A 13,457-nucleotide genomic window follows, 5' to 3' on the forward strand; every position below is an offset into this window, starting at 1 on the left:
TGCCGGTACCCCCTGTATATAGTCTCCACATTGACTCTGTACCGGTACCCCCTGTATATAGTCCCCACATTGACTCTGTACCGGTACCCCCTGTATATAGTCTCCACATTGACTCTGTACCGGTACCCCCTGTATATAGTCTCCACATTGACTCTATACCGGTACCCCCTGTATATAGTCTCCACATTGACTCTGTACCGGTACCCCCCTGTATATAGCCTCCACATTGACTCTGTACCGGTACCCCCTGTATATAGCCTCCACATTGACTCTGTACCGGTACCCCCTGTATATAGCCTCCACATTGACTCTGTACCGGTACCCCCTGTATATAGCCTCCACATTGACTCTGTACCGGTACCCCCTGTATATAGCCTCCACATTGACTCTGTACCGGTACCCCCTGTATATAGCCTCCACATTGACTCTGTACCGGTACCCCCCTGTATATAGCCTCCACATTGACTCTGTACCGGTACCCCCTGTATATAGTCTCCACATTGACTCTGTACCGGTACCCCCCTGTATATAGCCTCCACATTGACTCTGTACCGGTACCCCCTGTATATAGCCTCCACATTGACTCTGTACCGGTACCCCCCTGTATATAGCCTCCACATTGACTCTGTACCGGTACCCCCTGTATATAGCCTCCACATTGACTCTGTACCGGTACCCCCCTGTATATAGCCTCCACATTGACTCTGTACCGGTACCCCCCTGTATATAGTCTCCACATTGACTCTGTACCGGTACCCCCTGTATATAGCCTCCACATTGACTCTGTACCGGTACCCCCTGTATATAGTCTCCACATTGACTCTGTGCCGGTACCCCCTGTATATAGTCTCCACATTGACTCTGTGCCGGTACCCCCTGTATATAGTCTCCACATTGACTCTGTACCGGTACCCCCTGTATATAGTCCCCACATTGACTCTGTACCGGTACCCCCTGTATATAGTCTCCACATTGACTCTGTACCGGTACCCCCTGTATATAGCCTCCACATTGACTCTGTACCGGTACCCCCTGTATATAGCCTCCACATTGACTCTGTACCGGTACCCCCTGTATATAGTCTCCACATTGACTCTGTACCGGTACCCCCTGTATATAGTCTCCACATTGACTCTGTACCGGTACCCCCTGTATATAGTCTCCACATTGACTCTGTACCGGTACCCCCTGTATATAGCCTCCACATTGACTCTGTACCGGTACCCCCCTGTATATAGCCTCCACATTGACTCTGTACCGGTACCCCCCTGTATATAGCCTCCACATTGACTCTGTACCGGTACCCCCTGTATATAGTCTCCACATTGACTCTATACCGGTACCCCCTGTATATAGTCTCCACATTGACTCTGTACCGGTACCCCCTGTATATAGCCTCCACATTGACTCTGTACCGGTACCCCCTGTATATAGCCTCCACATTGACTCTGTACCGGTACCCCCTGTATATAGCCTCCACATTGACTCTGTACCGGTACCCCCTGTATATAGCCTCCACATTGACTCTGTACCGGTACCCCCTGTATATAGCCTCCACATTGACTCTGTACCGGTACCCCCTGTATATAGCCTCCACATTGACTCTGTACCGGTACCCCCTGTATATAGCCTCCACATTGACTCTGTACCGGTACCCCCTGTATATAGCCTCCACATTGACTCTGTACCGGTACCCCCTGTATATAGTCTCCACATTGACTCTGTGCCGGTACCCCCTGTATATAGTCTCCACATTGACTCTGTACCGGTACCCCCTGTATATAGCCTCCACATTGACTCTGTACCGGTACCCCCTGTATATAGCCTCCACATTGACTCTGTACCGGTACCCCCCTGTATATAGCCTCCACATTGACTCTGTACCGGTACCCCCTGTATATAGTCTCCACATTGACTCTGTACCGGTACCCCCTGTATATAGCCTCCACATTGACTCTGTACCGGTACCCCCTGTATATAGCCTCCACATTGACTCTGTACCGGTACCCCCCTGTATATAGCCTCCACATTGACTCCGTACCGGTACCCCCTGTATATAGCCTCCACATTGACTCTGTACCGGTACCCCCTGTATAAAGCCTCCACATTGACTCTGTACCGGTACCCCCTGTATATAGCCTCCACATTGACTCTGTACCGGTACCCCCTGTATAAAGCCTCCACATTGACTCTGTACCGGTACCCCCTGTATATAGCCTCCACATTGACTCTGTACCGGTACCCCCTGTATATAGTCTCCACATTGTTATTTTACTGCTGCTCCTTAACTCCTTCCTCCTGTTACTTCTTGTTGGTATTTTTTAAACTGCGGTGTTGGTTAGGTGCTTGTAAGTAAGCATTTCACTGTAAGGTGAAATTTCACTGTAATACCTGTTGTATTCGGCGCATGTGCCTAAGAAGATAATTAGGATAATTTAATTTTAAAGGTGTCACATATTATGACTATCTCTAGTTCATCACCTTCTTATAACAGCGATATGACTGGCCGGTGTTGTGACATACTGTGTGTTGTGACATTTATTCAAACACCTGTAAGCTGAGGGACCGGGATTCTGTAATGTTTCATGTTTATACTGACATTTCCTGTGGATGAATTGATATTGACCCCCAAAAGAGAGGCGGCGAGTGTGGTGGTTCGCAAGTGGGGGGTGATGATCATAGCAGTGTATGGACGGTCCTTTCTCCCTCAACAAACAGCCCTCCATGCTTACCGTGACATTAGAGGTCGACCGATTAATCGGATTAATTCATATTAAGGACCTAAGGCTCGTATTTCTGTGTGTCATTATGTTATAATTAAGTTTATGATTTGATAGAGCAGTCTTACTGAGCGATGGTAGGCACCAGCAGGCTTGTAAGCATTCATTCAAACAGCTCTTTTGTGCGTTTTGCCAGCAGCTCTTCGCAATTTTTCAAGCATTGCGCTGTTTATGACTTCAAGCCTATCAACTCCCGAGATTAGGCTGCTGTAACCGATGTGAAATGGCTAGCTAGTTAGCGGGGTGCGCGCTAATACCGTTTGAAACGTCACTCGCTCTGAGACTTGGAGTAGTTGTTCCCCTTGCTCTGCATGGGTAACGCTGCTTCGAGGGTGGCTGTTGTCGATGTGTTCCTGGTTCGAGCCCAGGTAGGAACGAGGAGAGGGACGGAAGCTATACTGTTACACTGGCAATACTAAAGTGCCTATAAGAACATCCAATAGTCAAAGGTATTTGAAATACAAATTGTATAGAGATAAATAGTCCTATAATTCCTATAATAACTACAACCTAAAACTTCTTACCTGGGAATATTGAAGACTCATGTTAAAAGGAACCACCAGCTTTCATATGTTCTAATGTTCTGAGCACGGAATTTAAACGTTAGCTTTCTTACATGGCACATATTGCACTTTTACTTTCTTCTCCAGCACTTTGTTTTTGCATTATTTAAACCAAATTGAACATGTTTCATTATTTATTTGAGGCTAAATAGATTTTATTGATGTATTATATTAAGTTAAAATAAGTGTTCATTCAGTATTGTTATAATTGTCATTATTACAAATACATTTTTAAAAATCGGCCGATTACTCGGTATTGGCTTTTTTTGGTCCTCCAATAATCGGTATCGGAGTTGAAAAATCATAATCGGTCGACCTCTACGTGACATATCTCTGTTTGTATCCACACATTTCATCTGGGACTCTGGGAGAACAGGAGCTCTTGTGCGTGAAAGTAAATGCCAACGGTCGTTAATCTGACTTCTTCTCTTCGTCTTGTTTCTTTTTCTTTTCTTTTCCTCCATCCCTTTCTCTATGCCCCCCAGGACACGCCTGGAGGAGTTGCGGATGTTTCTGGAGAATGAGACGTGGGAACTGTGTCCTGTCAAGTCTAACTTCAACATCGCTCAGCTCCATGTGAGTAAGACAGTTAGGAGCCACAGAGCCAGGAGCCACAGAGCCAGGGAGCCTCAGAAGTGATGTGATATAGACTCATCGTAGGCATAGCATTTACATATGATATGAATCATAGTGGTCCTCGCTGTCAGCAGGGGGGAGAGAAGACAGGTGTAACCAAAAGTTAAAGCTGTGCATACAATGTCCCTGGACGATATGGGTTCTTATCATATTCAAACATGACATCAAGATGAAAACCTTGAATAAAGAACAGGAATGTCTATTAAATAGAATGGAGAGATGACGTGAAGCTCTTAAATTTCTTGCCAGCAGACATTGAGGAAGGTTGTCACTGAATCTTTAAGAAACAATCTCTGATGTTGTGATATCGCCATCTCTCCCGGGCTAGCACCCTGTGGTGGAAGCAGATTCCCTTACAACCATCCTCCCAATGTACCCTCCAGCATTAGCATATTTTACTTCCCTCTCCATTATCGTATGAAGAATAGGCAGCTTAATGGTCTTCCCATGCTAAACTGTCATTTGAGAATAATTGAGGCTAAGCCTTTGTTTCGCTGTTGAAAAGGAGAGGAGAGATTTGTTCAAGGAACTCCAGCCAGAGGGAATGGTATTGTGACAGGATCCTCTAAACCATGGCTAGGATCCTCTAAACCATGGCTGGGACCCAAATGGCATCCTATTCCCTATGTAGTGCACTACATTTGACCAGAGCCTTATGTGCCCTGCTTAAAAGTAGTCCACTATATAGAGATGAGTGTGCCATTTGGGACGCAAACCAATGTGATTGTACTGTCTTGTGGGATATGAATCCAAGAAGTGTCATTAGCTCACGTATAGCCTAACCACCTTTCCCTAGAGATGTTATTACCAAGTGTTTTCAACTGGAGAGGTTGAACTTATAAATGGGGAACTTCTGTCAAGCCTGTATCTAAATCTCAGGTTAGGTGAATGTATGAATATGTAGCCTAACCAATGCTTGTCTACCATATTCATGATTCTTTCAATCCTTGATACGGGAGTTTATTCATGTTGTCATCAATTCAGTTGAGGGTTGTTATGCACAGAGGAAAGTTGTACAGAAAACGTGTTCTATAATGTAATCTTCATGTTTAAACATGCAGCGTCAGCAGGCGTATGGGATTGTTTCATTGTCTATGCCGCTCCTATTCGCTCACAAGCAGTTTAGGATGTAATCCTTCTGTCAGCAACATCACAGGACTACCATGGGATGAATAATCTAGCCAGCCTCCTACCAGGTTCCCCTCAGGGCAGCCAGGGTCCCGCTAGCATCTCATGAAAGATTCATGGCTTGGGTATCTAACAAACACAATAAGGAAGTGGTAGGTATAGTTCTGGCTGGGGAGTCTCTGTTGTGTGACTTATGTAGAGGCAGTAAACTGGTTCAAGCCTCTGTTCTGGCGAAGATGACGCTCGGGTTTCTATCTTTTCCTATATCCCAGTCTTCTATTTCTTCTCTTTGACAGTATTCAAGATCTTTTGTTATAGCAACGCGAGCAGTAACTCCATTATACCTGTACAATATAAAAAATATGCTTGATAGTCATTTCTTGGTTTATTTTTTTCTCTCGATTGACTCCTTCTTTGTGATCAATGGTAACTCATTGTAGCTAAGCCCCTCCCTGTATTCACTCTTTGCGTGTTTCTCTCTTCACTGTAAGCATGTCTCTCCCTCTGCTCTCTCTCTCTGCAGGAGTTTAAGTTCATGGGTCAGAGCCGGTCCCCCTCAGTGTCTCCCAGTAGACAGGTGTTGTCCAGCCAGGACCAGGAAGTCCTGTCTCTGTTTCAGCACTTCAGTCAGGAGGGGAACCCCTTTGAGAGGCACATCGACAACAAGGATGAGGAGACTGAGGACGTACTGGCCTCCAACGGGGTAGGCTGTGCCTTGCGTTGTATTACATGGTTGTTACAGATGTATTACAGGTTTATAGATACTAGTCCTGTAGTCGGTATTCAGATCATGAGATGCACGTGATAGGCCTCCCAACGGGGTAGGCAGTGCCTCGGATTACAAACTTACCCACGTGCACTTTTTACATGCTTATAACAGAGGTGTTATATTGTACATATGTTATATTATAAGTAGTGCTGAGCAATTTACCAACGTTTCGGTTATTTTTTGTTTTTTAAACAACTAATTGACCTACATCAGTTCAATTATTTTTTATTTCTGTGAGCTCAATGCGCACATTGCGCAGTTTCTCAAGAGATAAATTAGATCAAGCCCGAACTGTGCGATCTAGTAGGGAGATGTAGTTTCCAACAGGCCAATATTCTACGTAGCTTAGCGTAGAAAATGTGGTAATTAACTACAATGACCTTAATCCATTGCGCGCCTACCTTGTCTGGTCTGTTTCTCCTATGCCTGCTATGTAAAAGAGACTGAATCATGTGCTATTGAGGGATAGAACGCATAGAGCATTTCATCTGTTTTTATAATCAAACTGGACCAACCTCAAAATGAATGAATACGAGACTTATATAGTCGTAAGTCTCGTAGTTGTTACCTATTACACAATACAGGTAGAAGCACTAGGCCTATATTCTGTATATTTTTTGTCATGCGGAATATAGAAGTATGTGAGCACCTGCTGTTGTGTTTATAGGGGTAAGTTAAGGTTATTTCAATCAAAGGTGGCATCCTTGTAACGGTTGTCCTCCTCCTCTTCGGATGAAGAGGAGGAGTAGGGATTGGACCAAAGCGCAGCGTGGAATGTAGACATAATGAATGTTTATTAAAGTAGAGACGAAAACCGAAAACACTTCAACAAACTACAAAATAACAAAATGACGTAGACAGACCTGAACATGGAACTTGCATAAATACACGAAGAACTCACGAACAGGAACAGACTACATCAAAACGAACGAACAAACCGAAACAGTCCCGTGTGGTGCAACATACACAGACACAGAAGACAACCACCCACAAACAAACAGTGTGAACAGCCTACCTTTATATGGTTCTCAATCAGAGGAAAACATCAAACACCTGTCCCTGATTGAGAACCATATAAGGCTAATTACAAACGACCTAAACATAGAAACACATAACATAGAATGCCCACCCCAACTCACGTCCTGACCAACTAAACACATACAAAAATAACAGAAAACAGGTCAGGAACGTGACAATCCTCCATAACTCTCTCTCTGCCACAATCATTGGTTAGTGTCCGTTGTCCATTATACTCAGTATGGCTAGTCCAGTATGTACTTTAGAGTTCTGTTACGTCTCTCCAGCAAAACGTTCTATCACCATCCACTGATCCTTCATAACGCCTGCTGCTGTTTCATCAGATCTCACCAGGCATTATAGCAGTGATTAAGTTGCACATAATCATTTGGGGACGTTAAGTGGTTTATAGTCGCCCTAACTGTCACACCCGCTGCAGTGGTGCTTAATGCTTTTATGCGCTTGACATTTAATGATATTTAATATGAGCTGATGCTGTAATGAAAAATAAAGGGTACATTTATATGGGCGTTGGGTGTGTGAAGAACTCTGTTATCTTGAGTGGTAGCACACTGATATTGATGAAGTAATAGGCTAGCTTTTATGAAGAGAAGCTTTTATGGTAATGTTCTTGCGTCCAAGTGGACTAGAGTTGTTACATTTTAACGGCGGTGTATAACGCGATGATTTGTTGGGTTTCCGTTATCAGTTTGTTTTGTTCTGACATTACAATCAACCCTTTGTTTGTTTTTGTCTTAATTCTAATACCAATGTACCTTGAGGAGAAAACACTTCTTATCAAAAGGGATTAGTCAAATCCAAAATGGTTATTTTCTTGTTAATACGTATTCATAGCCTGAAACTTGTTTTCAATATGAACTGATAAAGCTCAATCGAAGGCATTATTTCCCACTAGATTGGGATCAGATTGAGAAAGCAGCTTGTGTAAACTCACTATCTGCCTCACCACCTATTCTACTTGTTCTCTTTCTACTTCAGGAGAACAGCAATATTGTGCCAACATGTTATTCCAACCATATAGAGAGAGAGCTGTATACCTTATAGGATTCACTCTCAGCTTTATATTTTCACAATGGCATTTCGATTACCTGACATTACCGGCTGCTGTTATTTCAGCTGAGAGAGGAGAACAATAAGATCTTCTCATCATGTTGTATTGAGTCCTTAACTAAACTGTTTATTAATGGGAACTTGACTAAACTGTTTATTAAGGGGAACTTGACTGAACTGTTTTAAGGGGAACTTGACTGAACTGTTTTAAGGGGAACTTGACTGAACTGTTTATTAAGGGGAACTTGACTGAACTGTTTATTAAGGGGAACTTGACTGAACTGTTTATTAAGGGGAACTTGACTGAACTGTTTATTAAGGGGAACTTGACTGAACTGACCTGTTTATTAAGAGAACTGGACTGTTTATTAAGGGAACTGGACTGTTTATTAAGGGAACTGGACTGTTTATTAAGGGAACTGGACTGTTTATTAAGGGAACTGGACTGTTTATTAAGGGACCTGGACTGTTTATTAAGGGAACTGGACTGTTTATTAAGGGAAAGGTATGGTTACTGCTAGAGTTTTGTGGGTGTCTCTAGGAGTCACCAAACCTGTCACTCTAGTCCCATTCTAAGCAGTTCACCCTTCCCTTTCAATGGCTCAGTTGGTTTGAGCATGGTGCTGGTTTGCAGTGCAACACCAGAGTTGTGGGTTTGATTCAAGCGCGGGTAAAGTGTGTTACTGTTACTATCACTTTGCATAAAAGCATCTAAAATGATAAACTTTTCATCATTAATAACTCTTTTCTGACTGACCATATTGTTACTGTTATTTTCCCTCTACGTTATGAGTCTGATGAGTTGGAGAAGTATACCAGGACTACGACAGTGATAAAAGCATCTAAATGATGATATTTTTTATTATATATAAACCTTTTTCTAAAGGGCCATATTTGAAGGATATTGTTACTATTCTTCCCCTCTGCAGTATGAATCCGATGAGCTGGAGAAGTGTGTGTACCAGGACTATGACAGCGACAGTGACGTCCCTGATGAACTCAAGCAGGACTACGTGGACGAGCAGACCGGAGACGTCCCTCTCAAGAGGTCAGTTCAAAAGTCACGACGTGATGATGTCATACCCCGTGACCTCTGGTCAAGTTCTCAAGTACTATGCCAGTAGTTAATGTATGATGAACAACTATAATTGGAAAGATGCGTACACTATTTACATCATGTAGGAGTGAGCAGCTACACATATCTCTGAGGCAGTTATTCTAAATATGTAGGCAAAACATGAATTTTAATTGCAGCCGTTTCAACACTACACTGAGAAAAAAACAATTGTCATTTGTTTTTTTCTGTGTATTGTTGAAACGGCTGCAATTCAAATGAATGTATTGGCTACATATTTAGAATAACTGCCTCAGAGATATGTGTAGCTGCTCACTCCTACATTACCCATCAAAGTTGGCACAATTGCATCAGGTCCTTTTTCTACATAATTAACTATTCTTTTACCCTCCCCTCACTGATTAACACTCGAATCCCATGATAAACACATTGGCAATCATTATCCCTATTTGGTGGAGAAATGAGGATGAATTAACACACTGAAGGAGGCAGTTTATACCCATGTGAATGTATTCTTAAATCTTCATTAGTATTTCATTAGTATTCTATAGTATTTCAGGTGTTTGGATGAAGCCGTTTTGTAAAAGATCATTAAAATACATTACTGTACCTCCCACTGGAAGAGCTACTCGTGGGCGCTTTAGTTTTATGTTATGCAAATTGTCACCATTTTAGTAGCGGCATTTTTGCGGTTGTAATTATTTAAGGCCTCGCCCTAAACTGGTGTGATGTGTGTCGTAAATCACAATCACAATTAGCAAGGCTCATCATGGTTTCATGGAGTTATGAATGTTTAATGTCCCTCCTCCCTTTCATTGTGCGCACACACACACACACACACACACAGCTCTATTCAACAGCTCTTCATTAGGAACGGATGTTGGATGTAGGAAGTAATGAATTGATAATGTACATAGACATGACACACTTATTGATTTCCATGCATGTTGTACAGATGTAGGATCTTAATTTGAGCCAGTTTGCTACAGCGGAGCAGGAGAATAATCCTGCAGCTACAGTAAATGTGAATTATGTGTGGATTATAATTAATATACATTTTTGTGGGGGTTGATAGATTTTTCGTAAGGGAAAATGAGTCTGTAATTTCTTAGTGGAAATCACAAACTTAAAAAGCCTTTTTAAACCTCAAATCCAAAGTTCTCCTGCAACAGGGTGATCGAATTAAGATCCTACACCTGTATGGTGAGAGCCTTGGGTTAACTTCATGCTGCAGCAGCTAATGGGGATCCTTAATAAATACAGTACTGTACATGGTGCCTGCAGAGTCTGCATTCACCCCGGTGTGTTGTACTGAGCTAAGCCTCTAACACGCTCATTTCCCAATCTATCAGAAGGAATCGCTGGCTAATTGAAGGGCTGCAGGAATTTGACATCCAGGTCCAGGAATTAGAGATGTATTAATGAATGGTGGTAGGTGACATTTAATCGTTAGTCGGAGGGCAGGTTCTGTAAGATTAGCGGTTCAACACCGCCCCAACCCTGGAGTCGTTTTAGCTGTGTCACGCCTCTTAATTGATCAATTAAAAATATTTGACGAATGTCTGGGCTCAAAGAACGAGCTTTAGGGTTATGAACCTGTACAACTGTCTGTGTCTGGGCTCAACCACTGAACCACAGGGTTATGAACCTGTACAACTGTCTGTGTCTGGGCTCAACCACTGAACCACAGGGTTATGAACCTGTACAACTGTCTGTGTCTGGGCTCAACCACTGAACCACAGGGTTATGAACCTGTACAACTGTCTGTGTCTGGGCTCAACCACTGAACCACAGGGTTATGAACCTGTACAACTGTCTGTGTCTGGGCTCAACCACTGAACCACAGGGTTATGAACCTGTACAACTGTCTGTGTCTGGGCTCAACCACTGAACCACAGGGTTATGAACCTGTACAACTGTCTGTGTCTGGGCTCAACCACTGAACCACAGGGTTATGAACCTGTACAACTGTCTGTGTCTGGGCTCAACCACTGAACCACAGGGTTATGAACCTGTACAACTGTCTGTGTCTGGGCTCAACCACTGAACCACAGGGTTATGAACCTGTACAACTGTCTGTGTCTGGGCTCAACCACTGAACCACAGGGTTATGAACCTCTACAACTGTCTGTGTCTGGGCTCAACCACGAGCCTCGGTTATGAAACTGAACCGCTGTCTTGAACATCACCATGTCATCATTTAGTTTCTTGTCTGGCCCGCCTTACCAGCAAGCATTGGCCTTGTTGTCACGCCAACACGCCTCTCCTCTCTCCCTAATCAGTGCGTCAAGGGAGACTCTGCGCAGCAGGAAGAAGTCCGACTACAGCCTAAACAAAGGCTCCAACGCTCCCATCCTGACCAACACAACCCTCAACGTGATCCGACTGGTCGGTGAGTAATATTTTCCTTCTGTTCCTCTGTTCCTCTCCTTTCACCTCCCAGAAACATTCAATACACTAAGTGATGATGGTGGTGACCTCTTTCTCGCCGCAGAGACCTTGATAACCTTGATAATGGCACCAATTACCAAGCTAAATGCACATTAAGAATGTGAGGGTCCAGGAGCCTGTTCCCAAGGCTACCTGCCATCATTACCCTGCTGCTATCCCCTCCGAACCCCTGTGACATTTCATTTCTTAAGCGCAATTTAAACATTTGTTTGACGTCAGTTGTGATGTGTCTGGGCCGCGCCGTCAAATTGGCTTCCTTCGCAAATTGAAACCCCTCCTTTTAATTTATTTTAATCGGAGAAGAAGAAATGTAATTATGATAAGCAAGGTAGTAGGATCCAAGGATCCTAGTTAAATCTCACATTTTTCCAAGGTATTAAACGACTTTCTGAATGACCAGTGCAGTTCACTTACAATGTGGTACATTTTATTCAACCAACAGATGTTATAGCATTTCAGATGCATAATAGTACATGTATAATTTAACACATAGTAAGTAAAATAGAAAAGTTACAGTATATCGTTAGAGCACATGAAATCAAACTTTTTCCACTTCACTCTATCTGAAAGAAGTCTCATTTGGGTTGTACTGTAGCATTCACTGAAAGATGAAGTGAGAAAGTGCCGGTCTAAGCTCAAAGTCGAGTGGCTATTTCATCAGTTCTGATTCAATGGTAACCTTGTTACAGCCCTGTGCTATGTAGCTATTCGTTTTATTACATTTTTCTCAAATGAAATTCCATCTCCTCAGAGTACATGTAAATGCTCCATTGGCAAGGCAAATTATTATAATAACCCCCCCCCCCCCCCCCCCCCCCCAAGGATACTATTCCATTATGATTGACTTAAAACATCAGAGATTACAATACTATGGGAGTCCGTGGGACCTAATGTTACCCCAGCTCCAATGTTGCCTGCTTTAGTTGGATATGATGAGCGGTTGATACCCTTTACGTTCCAGGAGATCTTATAGAGGTCGGAGAATAAAATAGAGTAAGTCAGTCGTTTCATCACATTCTACTTGTGTTTTCATTTGGTGCAGTGACTGGAAAGTAGATTTCCAGTCAAATATTTGCCATTCCTAGTGTTGAGGATCAGCGGGGAGGAGATGTTGTTACCTACCCTCACCACCTGGGGGCGGCCCGTCTGGAAGTCCAAGACCCAGTTGCACAGGGCGGGGTCGAGACCCAGGGTCTAGAGCTTAATGATGAGTTTGGAGGGTACTATGGTGTTAAATGCTGAGCTGTAGTTGATGAACAGCATTCTCACATAGGTATTCCTCTTGTCCAGATGGGTTAGGGCAGTGTGCAGTGTGATGGCGATTGCATCGTCTGTGGACCTATTGGGGCGGTAAGCAAATTGGAGTGTGTCTAGGGTGTCAGGTAGGGTGGAGGTGATATGGTCCTTGGTTAGTCTCTCAAAGCACTTAATGATGACAGAAGTGAGTGCTACGGGGCGATAGTCATTTAGCTCAGTTACCTTAGCTTTCTTGGGAACAGGAACAATGGTGGCCCTCTTGAAGTATGTGGGAACAGCATACTGGGATAAGGATTGATTGAATATGTCTGTAAATTAATCAAATAAGAACTGTTTTATAAATTAGGGTTATTTTATATGATGACACCTAGTTAGATAGCTAACTATAGCTACCGAGACAGATGATGTCGTTTTGCTATGTTTTTGGGGAAGAACATAGCATCCATCAGCTAACGATCTTCTTTTATGACCAGCACATTAGGTGCGCGAGACAACTTTAACAGAGTCATAGCAAACGTATCAATGAATCGTTGTGACATGGAATACGACTGATAGTGTAATCAATGTGTAATAACTACGTAAAAAATGTGTGAACTCGTTAAATTATTATGTGACGTGCAGTAATATTCAGGTCTTGATTGGTTAAGAAACTTATTTGACACGTCAAATAGTGTTATTTGACGTATCTTTTTTGACACGCAAAGACCCAA

At 43.0% G+C, this 13,457-nt stretch overlaps 1 protein-coding gene across 2 annotated transcripts in view; it reads left to right on the forward strand.

Moving 5' to 3' along the window:
* vps50 (VPS50 EARP/GARPII complex subunit) overlaps positions 1 to 13,457 on the forward strand; it is a 258,036-nt gene that overhangs the window by 174,797 nt on the left and 69,782 nt on the right. For both annotated transcript variants that reach the window (XM_055893594.1, XM_055893595.1), the window contains exons 17-20: positions 3,829 to 3,919; positions 5,631 to 5,810; positions 8,894 to 9,012; positions 11,322 to 11,431. In XM_055893594.1, coding sequence (XP_055749569.1) covers positions 3,829 to 3,919; positions 5,631 to 5,810; positions 8,894 to 9,012; positions 11,322 to 11,431 — 500 coding nt within the window. The remainder of the gene's footprint in view (positions 1 to 3,828; positions 3,920 to 5,630; positions 5,811 to 8,893; positions 9,013 to 11,321; positions 11,432 to 13,457) is intronic.

Source organism: Salvelinus fontinalis, chromosome 32 (assembly GCF_029448725.1).
Source record: "Salvelinus fontinalis isolate EN_2023a chromosome 32, ASM2944872v1, whole genome shotgun sequence".
Classification (NCBI taxonomy): Eukaryota; Metazoa; Chordata; class Actinopteri; order Salmoniformes; family Salmonidae; genus Salvelinus; species Salvelinus fontinalis.